Genomic DNA, 17784 nt, shown 5'->3' with positions numbered 1-17784 from the left:
ACTTTTACAGGCACTTAAATTATGAATTTCTTTTTTCTTTTTCCCTGTTTAGCCTCCGGTAACTACCGTTTAGATAATTCTACAGAGGATGAATGAGGATGATATGTATGAGTGTAAATGAAATGTAGTCTTGTACAATCTCAGTTCGACCGTTCCTGAGATGTGTGGTTAATTGAAACCCAACCGTCAAAGAACACCGGTATCCACGATCTAGTATTCAAATCCGTATATAAGTAACCGCCTTTACCAGGACTTGAACGCTGGAACTCTTGACTTCCACGCCGGTAAGAGTCCGCAGACGACGAAGTCGACCAACTACGTTTACGGTTCTAAACGTGACCTGACCTAAAAGCGAAGTAAAAACGGGGGGAAAAATTAAAAAATAAGCACGAAAACATTATATTTCAGTTCAATTAGATTTACAACAAAGAATACTTTCAAAATGTACCTCGAATTTTGTCAGACAATTTATTTTTTCATTTGACAACCGCCGCGAGACTCGCTATATGTCATTTTTTTCATTTTTTAAGGTGACTTTACAATCGCGCCGTTATATAGCAGTACTTGATAGTACTAGATAGCGTACAAAAACTTGACAATGTACTGGAAAAAATAAAATTTAAAAGTAGATATACTACAGCTTGTTTTAATAGTAAATGCTGTTACTTTAATGAAAGTACTGAAGGTGAAACAATTTTTTATAATTCCAATCGCTTCTTTAAAAAAAAGTATAAGTTTACGAGAGATTATACAAATTTTATTAAAAAAGGAAAAATACGGTATGAAGTGTCAACAAAAGAAATTGGCCGAGAAAATCAATAAATGTATATTGTTCTAGAAAGGCGATCAATTTTAATAATGAACCCGTTAGATAATAATAGTAATTCGGAAAAATAATAAAAGAATAATGTTAACAAAACGCAGTGACATCGCAAAAAAATTACAATTTTATTGTAAACCGTACGGTAAGAATCTCGCAGATACCATTTCTTCCGCTCAAAAAAGAAAAATTTCTGTAATATAAATAAAACTGTTTTTAACAAAACGATACCGATATCAAAAAAGGTAAGACGCTACATTTCTATTATCAAAATCTGTTATTAATTTAGAATTTTGTTTTAAAAAAAAGTTAAATATTTGTAATAGACAACAGATATACACAATAGATAACAAACAATGTTTAAGCGTTCTATATAATAAGCAAAAAATAGAACAATTTGTTACAAAACCCTTACCGGCCCGATTTTATTTATTAAACAACGAATAATACATATCCCATTTTGAGAAATTATACAATCAATATCGGTATCGTTTTGTTAAAAACAATTTTATTTATATTTCAGAAATTTTTGTTTTTTTAGGCGGAAGAAATGGTATCTGCGAGACTCTTACCGTACGGTTCATAATTTAATTGTTTTTTTTCGTATTTTGCTTTTACTCAGTGTTCATTAACGGTATTTATTTTTGTATTTTGTTGTACAATTTAATATTTTTATATTGTACTTTTGTAGACCTACAAAGCTCAAAAGAATATTAGGTTTTGGAATAGGAAATTAAAAAAAAAATCACTTAACCTATATAAACGAGAAAAAAAAATCGTACACATCTCTAATATGAACAGAAATAAACATTTCGTCATAAAAATATTTACTTTAAAACAACAGAAATTTCATTGTCATATGACATTAAAACTCTTACGTAAAATTAATTACGATTAAAATCCTTTACTATCACGAGAACTATGGCTGTCACTTTCATCTACATTCGGTATAAAAGGTTGTACGTCACTCAGTAATGACATATTCCTCAAGTGCTGCTCGTGGAGTTTTTCGGCACGATTAATATACTTTTTCCAGCCTCAAACGGTAATATTTTTTTAACGCGTTTAATACCGATTCTTTTACGTCTTTAACCGTAAACCTTTTTACGTTTGATGCCATCTCTTTCTTTCTTTTTCCTGTTTAGCCTCCGGTAACTACCGTTTAGATAATACTTCAGAGGGTGATATGTATGAGTGTGAATGAAGTGTAGTCTTGTACATTCTCAGTTCGACTGTTCCTGAGATGTGTGGTTAATTGAAACCCGACCACCAAAGAACACCGGTATCTACGATCTACTGTTCAAATCCGTATAAAAATAACTGGCTTTACTAGGACTTGAACGCTGGAACTATCGACTTCGAATTTTGTAATCTTGCCGGTTTTTTCCTAGGTCGATAATAAAAACAACTCATTAACTAGAAAGCTTGTTTGTAAATCTGAATAAAAAACGGAAAACTCTATAGCATGTGAAATATACTGTATTTAATCAGGATTTGAATCAGGGACCTCCCAGGGTCCTGCCGTGAATATCATCGGTTTGGTATTTGCTTCATGTATTCTGGTCGTTGCGATCGTCTTTGCGAAGGTTTTTACCTTCGATATTTACTTACGATCTAAATTACCGATTCTGGGAACCTTAAACGGAAAGTCGACCGTTTTTGCTCAAAAATTACTATCGGCTTCTTTCATCGATTTATTTTATATAGTTTTCTTTCGCATTTAGTCAAACGAGGTTAATTTTCAATTCATTTTTATAACGCAATTTAAAAACTATATTTTTGGCTTACTTGTTTTCTTATTGCCAATGTTTGTGCCCGCGCCACCTTACATCCTTTCTAGTTTATTTAAAACGATTTCAAAATATTTTCTTGGATGGTGATTTTGAGGGTGGGAGAGCAGACAAAAGTAATAATGTACAGTTTTTTTGAAGCTTTTAAACTTATTTCTTGAATCACTACTTTTTCACTACATAAGAATAAATAACCGGTGTTAGGAAAGTATTAAAACAGCCTGACACCGGTCACAAGCAGCAACTTGAAACGCATTCTCAATAATACCAAACAAAACCTACCAGGTTTACGTAGGAAACCTCAGGAGTGAAGCGGTTTCCTGTTTCCTTCTTCGTTAAGCTGAACGAACAGCTTCTCCTGCATACCTGCATTGAACTAAGTTGCAGGTGATATTCAGTTCTGCAAATGACATCTCTCCGTTCTCGCTATGATCGCAGATGTAGTGAATGAACGTCATTACTATCAGAAAAATTATTATCCGAATGACGGTTCTTGTACCTCATATGTTCCAAATTTTTTCAATGCCACAAAAAATACTGTAATAGATTATAAAAATTTTAAAGATGCTGTAATTTATTATAATTGCGACTAAAAATAATGAAACGCAATAAATCCACGACTGAAAAGCATTTTTCTCGGTCGTAAAATTACATTTCCTTTTTTAATATTTATTTTATTTAAACATATATTCGGATATAACAAAAAACAGAATGTAGTTTGTAAAAAAATATTCAAAATTTATTTATTTATTCCACAATTTCTTTTCTACAAAGAAAAAAAAATTAATTATTATTCATTAAGTAAATAAAGATAATTCCAACGTAATAGAATTTTCAGTCGTCATTCAAAAGCGATACGGCAAGAATTTATTACGCGTTTAATCTTTGAGTTCGTTAATAACAATTAGATTTTGCTGAAACAAATATTCGTAATTAAATAAAAATATATTTAGCGCTGTAACAGATTTATTCATCGGGCACTTAAGACGAAGTTACAAATATAAGAATAGCGATAAACACATTATTTGGAATACAATTACAAAACTGATGTAACTAAATTAAAAATCATCCGTCGATTTTAGAAACGTAGAAAAAACTCTTTATCGCAAACAAATATTATTTACTGAATTACTTCAAGAACATTTTTACCCCTCAAATAACACCTTTAATTCGATTACGAATTTTTTTATTTTTTATTTTTAATGAAATTTGGCAAATAATTAGATAATTTGGGGGTTAGGTAACAGGAAAACCTAAAAAGTTCAGTTATCCGTTTCCATAACAGAAGTTATAGTTTATTCTTATATTTTGCCTATGTACATTTATATTTTCATCGTTTCTATTTCCACTCTTAAAGACTTATTTGAAAATCTTATATAAATACAATCGGTGTAGAGATAAAATATTACATTTAACAAATGAAGGAAAAATATGTTGCAAAAATTTCTTTCTCGCTGTTAAACATATATATTTCTGATACTTTTCCGTTTCTCCCTCCCACCCAAAACGTTTGCAAGTATTTCACTTGGAAATAACTCAGAATAGCAGGAAATATTGATACTATGAATATCCGGATTGGAGAAATAACCCGATAACACGCTAACAAATTGCTGTTTTGTACCACCGGTCGTTTAAAACATTCCCCGCATCCTCGTAAAAATATAAGCGTTATCGTATATAATTAATTAAAAATATAATCTAACCAAATTTAACCTACGCTCGCTAACCTCGATTAATTAACAGTAATTTTTTGATCGTTTAAATAATAAATAATTACGATAATTATTGAATTTGTTATTTAAATACTCAAAAGATTACTGTTAATAATTAGTAAGGTTAGCGAGCGAAGCGAGTGTAGGTTAATTTTAGTTAGATTATATTTATAACGTAAACCTGGTTATTGTCAATATCAATATTTTTTATTATTTTGAGTTATTTCCACGTGAAAAACACACAAACTTTTGGGGGGAGGGAAAACGAAAAAGTACCAAATTTCTTCGATAAATAAAATTGTAACAATATCGGTAATTTAAAATCGACAAAATAAATACCACTCGGACAACTAATACTGTACGTATTGAAGCCTGGAATTAATGAAACCGAACCGGCTATAAAATTAAGGATGGACAATGAAGTCGCAAATAACGTAATTATCTTGACGTTTTTAAGATGTGGTTTTAACACGATCGATCCAGGTTTGTAAGCTGCCGGTCTGCTAATCAAAGATGTATGTAGAATCGACCTTTTCTATATATACAAATATTACGGAATCTGACCCTGGCACGATACGATTACCACACCTTCAGTATTTAGAATATGTTATTTGCTTTATATTACTAAATATAATAAATTTTGTCCCACCGCTTAAAACCATGCGATTCAAATTTAATGAAAATCTTAATTTACCCCTCTTTTATCTTATCCGCTTTGTTTGACAATTCATTTAGCGAGCAGGCTTCATAGCGTAACGCAATATCATCTCCAAACATCTCAAATTTGACACAAATTATTAATAAAAAGTAGCGGTATCGGGAACGGATACTGTTTCTAATCTGTCGAACTCCAGAAGCCTCAAGCCTAAGCGGGCTGATACGAGCGCAAAAAAATAGACATCGAAGCAGAGTAAAACGATTGTCCGTATCAAAACCTTAGTTATAACGACAAACAACGCTGCTGCAACTTTTTTTATCGTTAATATTACAATAAACAACGGTTGGAAATTCTAAAAGAGTATCCTCTACCGATACCTTTTTAAAATCTGAACGTATTACGGTTAATTCAGTAACAGAAAGAATCTATTTTATATCATATACAGAATTTAAATAAATAATATCGATAAAATTTCATTATACTGATGCGTTTGTAAAAACGAACGATTTCATCGTTTCAGTTAATTTTTTAATAAAGTAAATAAATACTTATTGTCAATAATTAGGCCGATTGTTAGAATAATTCAAATTTAAAAAAAAAATCATCTCGAGTCGATATATTTCTAATAAAATGTTTATTAATCGATCCTAAATATGTGCTTTTTATATGTCTAATGTCACTAATAGCATTACACTTGCGCCGGTACCGGTGTGTGCATGATGTAATAAATATATTAATGTCTATATATTTCGGTCGTACAAGAATAAATTACCAGAAAAGATTACGGATCGATAGCTATACGGCCCTGCCGTTGAATCGTCTAAAGAAACTCGATCCGATCCGTAATATAGGAATTTGCTACAGGAACCTTCCTCACGAGTCCGATCGACGGTATTTTGTCAGAAGCCTGAGTCGTGCAGTTAAAATTAAATTTTAACGTTTACCGAAAACAACGCGAACGTTCGGATAAATGGACGGGAGAAGTCGGTTAACCGAGAATTGTATAATTAAAATCCCTATAATAATTAGGTGTTTTAATGCGATTTGAAATAAGAAGATTATACAGCAAAATAAACCGGCTTCCCTCTTTTTATTGTACTCGTACTTAAAATAAGTTTCTTTATTTTGTATTCTTACAAAGCAAATTTTTATCTATAACTAACGGACCCGGCGTCCTTCGCTACAGTTAAATTTGTTTGTACGAATTAAATAAAGTTTTGTATTACGTTTGACAAATTATATTACGAAAATAATAAAACGTATAATATTAATTTTCTTTGTTTCTTCTTATGAAACCCGGAATGTTTACTACAGTTCAAACCACATCGTTCTCACTACTATATAAATCGTAAAAAATATATATAAATAAGCAACCTAAAACTTCTTTAGTAAATTTAATAACGTTGTATATATCGAGATAAATCTACATCGATTGTCATTGTCTAAATCCATTGAAGTTCATAAAGCGACAAAAATAATTTCTGCTTAAATTAGTACAAACCGATTTGAATGGTATTTTGTAAAAAAAGTTAGGATATTTGGTCGGTTCATTTGATTTTACAGTTCCCGTTTATTCTGTTAATAAATTAACATACTACCCCGCCATCACGTTATTTAAAAATAAAATATTACTTAAATTACTTACCGAGTCGGGTACAAAAATCATTTTCTATATTGCTTTTTATTTATATAAAATACTCGTATGACGAAAGATAAATTATAACTAGAAATAACTGCCTAAGCAAATACGATATCCTTCGAAACAGTTTTAAATAGGCGACAGCTAGGCGGTAAATAATGCACACACCAATTACGCAACATAGACTGTTATTCTCTTCCTTTTTGGTTTCATCACTCGTAATTGCAATACACAAAGATAGCCCGCACTTTTTTACTATCTTTGTTTTAAAAACATTTTAATTTGTTTTAATGTGTTTTTTTTATTTTTACTTGTAGTTCTATATTAACGTTGAATTATCGGGTTTAAACCTTCAAGTAAATATTTCATTATCTTATACTTTTAAAGTATTTTCAATTGTAATATATTTAAAACGGTATTATTTATTTAATAAATAAGTTTTGCAGGCTGGTCTAGCAGTTAGGTTATTCTTGCCTTTTCCAATGTTTGCATTCCAATCTCCAATATTTGCACCTCTAACACTTTTCTCCAATCTTTGAAAAAATTTAATACATCCTTTCTCTCCGAAGGTAATACCGGTATACAAAGTTTAAATTTCAAATTTTTACCGGGGAACTTAAACAAAAAACGTTTCGCAAAAGATTTTTTATCGAGATTATAAATTAACAAAACCCAAAATATTTTCATATTTTCCATTCCCCAAAATTTTATTATTTATACGATATAAGTATGTACATTTTAGCTATATTTTGCTTAAAAAAAGGGGTATAGGAGTTTGTTACATTTATATTTTGTACATCAATAGGGCTTTCAGACTGTACCGTAAAAAACCTTTTACCCGTACTGTGGTAAGAAAAAATAATACTATTTTAATTAAAAAAAAAAAAAAATTAATTTAAACTCATCTTTCGAGTTACCCGTTACATTTAAAACGTAAAAATCTTAAAATTTGATCTTTGTATTTTTTTTATTCTGTAATTTTGACTGTTAACGTACAACATGAAACCAAGCATCACGGCTGAAAAACACCTTGCCTAGAACAGAAGTGACATTTCGAATGAAACTTCTAAATCGCCGGCAATACTGCATTCGTTTCTCCTTATCCGGTTGTTGAAGCCGATGACTTACGTTAATCCGGTACGGATGCGATTTTATAATTTTAGTAGCCTTATGAACACTTCCGTAAGATAGCGCGATCCGGCTAGAAAGTTCTGGAAGAAACGTTTTTGGAGAACGAACAAGTGTTTCATTTATCGTCTGCAGACTGTCGTCAGTTAAAACAGTCGGACCGCTTGTACGCTTACGGTCGTGCGCGCTAGGTGTATCCCGAAAACGATTAATAAACGACATATAGAGGATCTGTTTGGCGCATCAGCACCTGGAAAAACATTTTAAAAATCTTCTTGACGTTTCGCGTACGATACCGTTTCGCAGGAACTCCCAACAATAAAGGCGCGTTGTTCTTGCGTAAAAGAGATTGCTGCTCGGACTAAACAAACTGCTTTTTGCCACACCGACTGTTGCCCGTAGGCGTAATCTACATGTGCTACCGAACATTATTCTGTCGCACAAAAAATTATCCAAATTAAAATATCTTTTACATTCCTACAAAGCAGAACAATTTGGGTTGCGCGACTTTACCGTCACCTGTAGATGAAAGTTTGCTCTCTGTATTCCTTTCTGCCGACCGAAACGCTCTTTGTTACTTGATCGATTACATTTGTTACTGATTACAGGTTTGACTGCCGTCCAAAAAAAGCATCACCTTCCCGCGCCGATACAATTTTTTCAGGCCTCCGTCTATACAAAGTTTCGTCTCCTTTGGGTGATACGTCGACTATCTTGTAATCCACCTTGCGCTTTTTTTTTACAATACGGAAGCTTATCGGTGACATTGTTATGAACTTTACCGACACTTAGTCGTACTATTTCGGCTATAATCTGAACTGTAACTCTCGGAAATCTTAGATGAAAGAATTTTTACCGTTTTGAAGGCTGAAGTTGACACTTCAATAGGTCGCCCGCAACGGTGGCCGTCAATCATTCAGTTCGACTGTATTTAAATTTTTCTATCCGCTTGTAAAAATTTCAGCGGTTCGTACAACTTTGACTGTATTGTTTGATCGTACGAGATTAAATTTTAACTTATTTTTCACCTAAGGAAAGTAAAAAAAAACAGATCGCTGCATTCGGTTCAACTAATTCGCTAACTTCAAGAGAATTCGCCATGGTAAAATGAGATTTTGAGATTATAAAGAAAACAATTTTATTCAAACGGTTGGCAAAAGCCATCTCATGGTTACCGACTTTTATTCTTTTTGTGTTTAGCTTCCGGAATCACCGTCAGGATTACTTCTGAGGATGATATGTACGCGTGTAAATGAAGTGTAGTGTTGTACAGTCTCGGGTCGACCGTTTCTGAAATGTGTGGTTAATTGAAACCCGACCGTCAAAGAACACCGATATTCACGATCTAGTATTCAAACCTGCATAAAAGGAACCGCCTTTACTAGAATTTGAACACTGGAACTCTCGACCCTTCGAAATCAGCTGATTTTCTAAGACGCGTTCACCACTAAACCGACCCGGAGAGTAGGGTTACCGACTCAACTGTTCTTAAGGTATCGTAACCCTCTGACACTGTTTTGTGTCCACAGCTGTTTACGTTTTTGATAATTAAATGACCGTCGATTCTATCAGTTTTTTATATTTAAAATTTCATTGAAAAAGACAAAATGGTGGACAGAGAAGAAAATATATCGAGGTAAGCGATTTTTCCGCATTTTTTTTTTTAATTTGTTTTGATATTCTAAATTAGTCCCTTAAGTTTGTCCAACCCCTTCCTGGGATATTTTGTATTTATATTCCTTACGTAAAAACGATAAAAAAATTCATATAAACATACAACGGGGGAAAGGCTTTGTTTTTTTAGCAAAAATATCGTCCGATTTCTCACTTTAAAGATCAAATAATACTCCATAGTAAAACTTAATAAATATAAATTACCGAATAAAATAATGTAATCTTAAGATGAGAAATTGAACTTCATCGGACTTTGAATGAACGTCCGACGGACGGACGATATTACATAAGGAGTAATTCAACTAATGTTGAAAATAAACGTCGTAACCCTTATGAGCGTGAAGTAAATTTATAAATAAAAGTTAAAAAAACAAGCGTGATACAAACGATATTAAGAATAATTAATCGGCATAAAATATCATAAAAAGTAAAAAATTTATCTAAAACTTTTCCACTATAATACAACATTATTAAAGAAATTATTTTAAAATTAGTTTTTGAAAATTAAATAAAACGTTCTACCATTATTTTTTTAAATATTTTTTAACATCACCGCCATATTTCTTTTTTCTCATTATTTTTAAATCCTTGTTACCGATTTACACGCTGCATATTTTAACAATAATTTTAATATTTAAATCTCACCGTTATCCTAGTTTCGATTAAAACAATTTTTATGAACGATATAATAGTTATTTAACTTTCTTTCTTTCTTTTATAAATCTTTCGAAATTTTTTATTCTTTTATTAATTTTAATTAGTTTTCTAATGATGACCTAATACAACAAAAATGTTTTAAGTAAATTATTTGCACTTTAATTTTTTTTTTAGTAATTCATTGTTTATTTTGTATATGTGTGCGCGCGTAAGCGAAAATTCATTCGAGTTTATTATTAAAAAATAATTTAAGATAAAAAAAACAAAACAGACCAAAGATTGTAGGTATTTCAACAACATCGACTTAAGAAATCGATAATAAAAAATAACGTGTACATTTTAAAATGTATGGTTTTTTTCACAATAATTAATCTTAACACGATAAAACAAGTGTTAATTGACGTATTTATATGTATTAGCGTATTATGATTAATTTCAAACTATAATTTATATCAACAAAGTTTATTCTTTGTTCGACAAACTTTTTAATCGTTGAAAAATTAAGTTTTTACATCGCGTTCAGCATGATAGCTGTCGTTTGTAGTAGCGAGATTTTACTGCAGCGTGTGCGATTGCGTTAGCGATATAATCCACCGGGTTACTCAATTTATTAGTCCCCCCACCGTTATTTATATAATGTCCACCGGGTCGGGCTAACGGTTAACTCGTCATCGCAGATCAGCCGATTTCGACGTCGAGAGTTCTAAGGTTCAAATTCCAGTAAAGACTAGTTACTTTTATACGGATTTGAACGCTAGGTGTAGACCAGAGGTTCCCAAACTTATTTTTCTCATAGACCGCTTTCAAAATGTTGCCGGTTCCGGCGGACCCCCTGCAGCTAATTTCTACCGTATTTCCACCCGACGGAAAATGTGAAGATTAGATCTAACTATGAAAATTTGCGTTACGGCTGAGTTCCACGAACTAACAGCTTCCGAAAAAAAAGTGAGAATCGATCGGTTAAGTTTTGATCGACTGTGCTGTGAGTGGATGTCAAAAAAGTAAAGTTGGCCGATCAAAAATAAATGCTTCCATCCGACTTTTCATTTTTGACATCTACTCACAGCACAAGAAAGCAATAAATTCTCACTTATTTTATTTAGAAAACTTCCCGTTCAGAGTGGTAAAAAGCAAAAGAAAAATAGTATATTTTTTTGTGTCGCATTTATTCAAATATGTAATCATTACGCTATTAATTATTACTGTTATCGTATTGCAATGTAATATTTTAAAATTGTCGTAATATAATTAAAATTAAACATTAATAACGTAATGTAACTTCTACAATGACGATCACAAAATATTTACAATTTTAATAAAAAAACAGTAGTTCGAAGGCCAATGATAAAATAAAACAATAATTTATAAAATATGCTGACAGACAAGCTAAGAGAAATAAATATTAGAGGTAATTATTTTTTCGTTTAATTTTTTGGGGATGACATCAAGTAAAAGCGTCTCTCAGTCAGACTTTGCGATGATGGAGAGAGGGGAAGGGGGTTTAAGAAACGCAGGTGGCTTCCTTTGCTCTGATTGGCTACCGTTGGACAGTACAGTATCACGCGATCTAAACTTGCTTACATGTGTGCGTGCGTACGTGTGTGTATTGTTGTCGTCGAGTAACAAAATTAATATCCATATTTCTTATATAGACGTTCGATATAATTAAATTAAATCAAGATTTGTCCATCATTTTATATCTATTATTACATTTTATTTAAAATAATAATTAATCTCCCTTAATTTTAATATTTAAAAAAAAATATATTACGATTAAATTTATCAGTTTTGTAAAGTAATTTACAAAAAAAAAAGATTCTAATATTACATAATAACAGATAACATTTTTCCAGTTTTATTTACAATTCGACCGACATTCAGTTCGTCACTTACTTTTATTTCAAATTTTAATAAAGCGTATAAAAAAGGCAATTCTAACCGAAATTTGAACACAGAAGTTTCTGTCTACCTATACTACCTGCAATTCTGGTATCTTTTGCCATAATGTTATACATTACTATTATTTTTGTTTTTACTCTTTATTCTAGTAAATACAAGTTTAAAATTATAATTTATTACCGATAAATTTCAAACATTTTAAAATACGAAATTTAATATTTCACAAGCGAATAAAAACGAAATACTAAATACCGTAAGAATTTGGTAAGAAAACATACTTATTTACAGAATAAGATTATCAGAATAAGAGTCGCTCTTGTAAAGTAATCTAACATCACAGCCTCTCTTTAACCTCACTCTGTCCCTGAGAGAGCGAAAATTCTCTAAACCCTCTCTCTCTCATTCTCTCTGTGGGTGCATGTGCGCGCGTAAATTTTGAGGGGTATAAAGATCGTTTAATTTCTTACCGAAGATGCACTATAGTGCATAATAATTTCGTTATCGGATCTAACTTCTGAAGGGCGCTTTCAATTTCCAACCTCCAGGATATTTATGCCTAACCGTAGTTCTGTTAAATATTATAAGGAATAAATATAGCCAAATCAAATTTAATTCGAATCTCTGACATATTTTTTTTATATATGTGTATCGATTCTATGAAATTATTTCGTAAGTACAAAAATTATATTTCTCACTGTAACAGGAGAGTAATCCCGTCTAAATTTTTTAAACGTGCAAGTTGATCGTCGCATCGAATTTACAAACTTTATTAAGACTTTTAGTGAAGAAATTATTTTATCATAAATAATGTTTTTAAAAAGATAATTTTATAAAATGTAAACTATATATTTTATATTTGCGTATTTTTACTTTATATTTTAATCTGTGTAATCAAATATATATATATACACAAGATGATTTAGGAGGAAAGAGAAATAATTTAGGAACCGATTTTAGAGTTTGAAATTAAGAAGGGTTCAAACAAACATATGTCCGAAAACAGTTTGTAATCGAGTTACGGCTAGCAAATTCTTTAAAAAGAATTAGGAAGAAACCGTTTCCCGTTAGATTCTTTACTTAGCTAACATATGTTGTCGCGTAACAAAGTACTAATCTACTGAAACGGAAATGATGTTCAGTCGTACAAATGACACCTTCACTTCTTTCACCTCAACGAAGGCTGTATATACCGAACATCATTACTATCAGAGAAAGCAATTCTTATTGGTACCTCCTATACAAGAGACGGTTTATATTTATCACAATCGCAAGAAAGAATGCGAGAATTAATGGATTCTTTCTTCAGGAAACGATGAATTATACACAGACTCCAGTCTGTGTGGAATGTATAGTAATTAAGTCTATATCAGATAGTTATTCTACCGATATAATTATTTATTTCTTAAAAGCACTTTTACAAAATTAATAACAAAATTTATCGTAATCATTTTTTTTTCATAAAATAATCAACAGTTTTGTAAAAAAAAATCGAACTAGCGAGTTACAAATTAAACATTTTAATTGCTTGAAAAAAGCGTATTATTTTTACGATTAAATCCAGTATAAACTTTTCCTGATACTTTTGTTAATGATTTTTTCTGTACCGCTGCCTATCTACTTTTGAAGTATTGTGTCTGGTTACATGAAAACAGTCTGGTTTAATTAGAGTGGATTTGTTCTTCTTTTTTTTAGTATTTTTGTAAATAAATAAAAAAAATTAATTACAATATCTTACAAAATAATAATCTTTATAATTGTACAATTTATTAAAATATTGTAGTGGCATGAACTTGATCGATATTATTTTTCTAGGTTAAAACGCAATATTATTTTATAAACTGCAAATATTGTACACAAATATATAATACGAAAGGTAAAGTAGATAGATGGGTGGAATATATTGAAGAGTTATACGGAGGAAATGAATTAGAAAATGGTGTTATAGAGGAAGAAGAGGAAGTTGAGAAGGATGAAATGGGAGAAACAATATTGAGATCTGAATTTAAGAGAGCATTAAAAGATTTAAATGGCAGAAAGGCTCCTGAAATAGACGGAATTCATAAAAAAATTTTTAATTCAAAAATGTATGAAATTAAAAGTAATGTGCTAATTTTTTTTTTTCAGTTTATACAGTGGCTTTTTCCCCAAATTAACTCAGATTATATAAGAAAGTCTAAAGAACTATTTTTTTTTTTTAAATTTGAAACAAATCTGTGCAATAAATTCTGAGAAAATGTTCCTTATCTTAACATTACATTAAATAGGGATTTTGCCTCCCCTTAACAATTTGTACTGCTCTAACATATGACAATATATTGATGAGAAACAATTTATTATTATACAGATTATTATTATTATTATTTATACAAATAATACATAACATATCCAATACAGTAAAACCTGGCTGTCACTTGTTTTGAATATACGAGTAAATATGTGTGCGTGTGTTTTTTACATAATAAAGTTATTTTCTAAACATTTGAGTTTTTCCTAATCATAATTGTTATGGACCACTTATATGAATCACAAGTCACTCTCAATTAGGAAATAGCAATCTTTAGTTGGTGAATTAAATAAATTATATATATTTTACAAATATGTGTAGTATTGCCTTGGGATTATTTAATATTTACTTTTAATGAGTCACATGAATTTATATCCATTCATAAAATGCTGTAATATCCATAGTATTCAGAATGCTGTACTATAAGTTATAAACAAGTATGAGTTTGTAGACATTAAGAATATTTTAATTAGACAACATTTTTGAGTATGCTATTCTGATTTGATGTGAAAAAGTTATTTTTTTTTTTTTACAAAAATTTAAAATAGTAGTTACAGTACGCTGCAATATTGTGAAGAATTCTCTACAGATGATGAAATGTGATTAGAGAATGAACAATATTCAAATAATTAGATACTTAGAAAAGATACAAACTTTAAGATATTTAGAGAAAATATTTTAAATAAAAAACTTCTGATTTTTTTTTTTTATCCAAAAACCTCTTTTAACATTACTACATACATGCGTAATCTTACTTCTTTTTAGTTTCCAGTGGTTAATTATTACTGCTTCATTATTACCAGTTATATCTAACAACAGATTTCTTTTCCCTTTATCTAAATATTTCTCATTTAATTTCTGATTATTTACAAGGCTCTCCCATCGGTTTACTCCATAAACTTCATTCAATTGAAGTATGTCTCCGGCCTGAAAAAATATATTAAAATAATAACATGAAATCGGGTTTTAATCAAGATATCACAGCTGATCTAATAATGAGGGAAGTAAAAACAATATGAATAGGTAAGACAAGACTTGTGTAGAAAAAAATACTTTCATTTAAAATAAATTTGCTTGAGTAAATACTGAATTTTTAAGTTTGACAATTTATCTTTATCATTTTGAGCTCAAGGAAACATTTTTTAGTTGCAAATATATTAAAATTTGCATAATCAAGTCAATTTAAAATTCAATCTGTGAATTGAATGTATGAGTAGTTAAAATTTTACATTAAAGTGTTCCACAGTACTTAAATATTTTTTTATATTAAACTATGTTTACACACATTACATAATAGGTATTACAATACCATAAATATGAAGACTGAAGTCAGTAAAATATCTTACATATTTTTATGACCCAGAAATGGAATGGATCGCAAGAATGGCGCAAGAGTTTCAATATTTCTCCCTACAAATCACAGAGCCTGGACAATGGCTCCTGCTGCTGGATCTTTCTATTATCGGGTGGGTTTCACGGGTTATTTAGTGGTGGTAATAAATTTTAAGTTTTATTTATGAATGGACTTGGTGATATGCGTTCCTATTTGCATGGACCGGCATGAAAATTATTTACCGGGTCTGACTGTGGGAGACTAAGCTTTTGAGCCTCATACTCCTGGCATGATTTCCCTTCAGTCCGTTCGCTCAAGTCCTTTTGGTGCTAATGCCTTTTGGGCTAGCAGGAATATGCCTATTGGGGCCCTAATTATTTGGAGGAAGCAATGCACCCCCTTCTCCCACATTATTTGGAGGTGGTCGCATGTGTTGATTGAATTAAATTGTAAGTTTTGAGGACGGTGGGTAAGAGGATTATAGATCTTCCATCTACTTTTGTGGCTGCCCTTCATGCTGTTTCTCTGCATGACCCGTACACATCCATTCACAGCATATTGCACAAAATTAAAATACCCATCTAGTGATAGAAAACATACAATACATTTTACTTCACAAATATACATAGAAAAGTCGGCAACATTGTTTATATTGCTTTTAGAAAATTTTACTATAGTCTAACAATATACAGTGATACATACTGGAACATGTAAATAATTTTTTTGTATTATTGCACTAAATATTTTAGAACAAGAGACTGAATACATGGAACTATACGTAACAAAAACATTTTTTGTAAATCTCATAAAACCAGACGCACATACACAACCGCTAATCATAATATGGAAATTTTATAAATAATAAGTAATAAATTGCATTCAGATGAAAAAAATTATTTTTACAAATAATTTACCGTATATGAGTAATTCATAAATATTTATTTATATTTCTATACGCTGTGACAAAATGAAATTTGATATTACAATATGAAATGTACTAACTCTATGAAAAACAATATGTTAAACAAATAAATCATAAATGTTTGATAACATCACACTATCATAGTGAAATGATTTTTTCTTAACAGTTTTAGGATGGTCACAATTGTAACCACAAAATTCTGCAACAAAAAAGTGCTGATAATTAATGTTGAAAGGTCTCTTTAATTTAAAAAAGGAGTCGATTTAAATTTTTGCTTTCCCTGTTTGTAGTTGAACTGAATAATTATAAAGTGTTACAAAAGGGAAAGTGTACAGAGTCGATTTAACAACACTGAGTTTTTACAGATCTTGAAATTTCATGACCTTTATCTTCTCTAACAAAAAACAATAATTTTAGATAGAATAATTCTACAAAAAAAAGATGTATGTGTATGTTGGCCTGTTTTTGCCAAATATTTACAGATTAAATGATCTGAATGAAAATTTGGCAGGGTGATTTCTGGATATTAAGTATTGTTACCCGTTTAATTTTGATCACAATTGGCCAACGATACTCATGTGAACCATAGCTCAAATTTTTCTCAAAGAATAGGTAATTACTTTCACATTATTTAATTCTACTTAGCTGAAATATTTTCTAGACGTATTCAATGTTATGCAGATTCAAATTTTTTTTCATCTGTAGATTATCTACTAATTACATAATTTCATTACATTATTATGTGTCACTTTGGTTATGTATTAGGGCAATTTTATCAGGAGGGATAATAATCCTAATTTTTACTTTCCTATCTAAATAATGATATAGCAGAGAGCTATTGCTCTAGAAGCTAAAGTATTGTGCACGATTCAGTTTGGCACATGCGATTTTAACATTTTGACACCTGAGATACCCAAAAAACCACATGGAAATTTTCCAAATGTTAGTGTTCATATGTATGTGTTTGATGTAGGCCTCTAAAACACCTTATATCTCCAGAACTATTGGACTAATTTTGACCAAACTTGGTCAGATTACTTCTGCTTATGGGGCATTGATGCCATTAAATTTTCAAATTAAAATGTCAAGGCGATGAGGCTGTATAGCAAGGTCACCCTCTGTATCTCAAAATTTTACCTAATTAAAATCATATTTTTCTTAGGTATATTTGTTAATTTAAAAATAACTATATTTGCAAAAAAACTTTTTGAAAAGTTGCACACCCACACCAAAAAATGCTGTTATAGTTGTCTGCTATGTTGTGACGT

The 17784-nt window shown here is 30.6% G+C and overlaps 1 protein-coding gene across 1 annotated transcript in view; it reads right to left on the bottom strand.

Moving 5' to 3' along the window:
* Positions 1–17784, bottom strand: part of LOC142328771 (TAR DNA-binding protein 43-like) — a 91363-nt gene that overhangs the window by 39970 nt on the left and 33609 nt on the right. The window contains exon 3 of the mRNA XM_075372795.1: positions 15017–15188. Coding sequence (XP_075228910.1) covers positions 15017–15188 — 172 coding nt within the window. The remainder of the gene's footprint in view (positions 1–15016; positions 15189–17784) is intronic.

Source organism: Lycorma delicatula, chromosome 8 (genome assembly GCF_047948215.1).
Source record: "Lycorma delicatula isolate Av1 chromosome 8, ASM4794821v1, whole genome shotgun sequence".
In the NCBI taxonomy this organism is placed as follows: Eukaryota; Metazoa; Arthropoda; class Insecta; order Hemiptera; family Fulgoridae; genus Lycorma; species Lycorma delicatula.
Note: the sequence above shows the minus strand (reverse complement) of the source record. Positions and strands in the feature narration are given on the sequence as shown.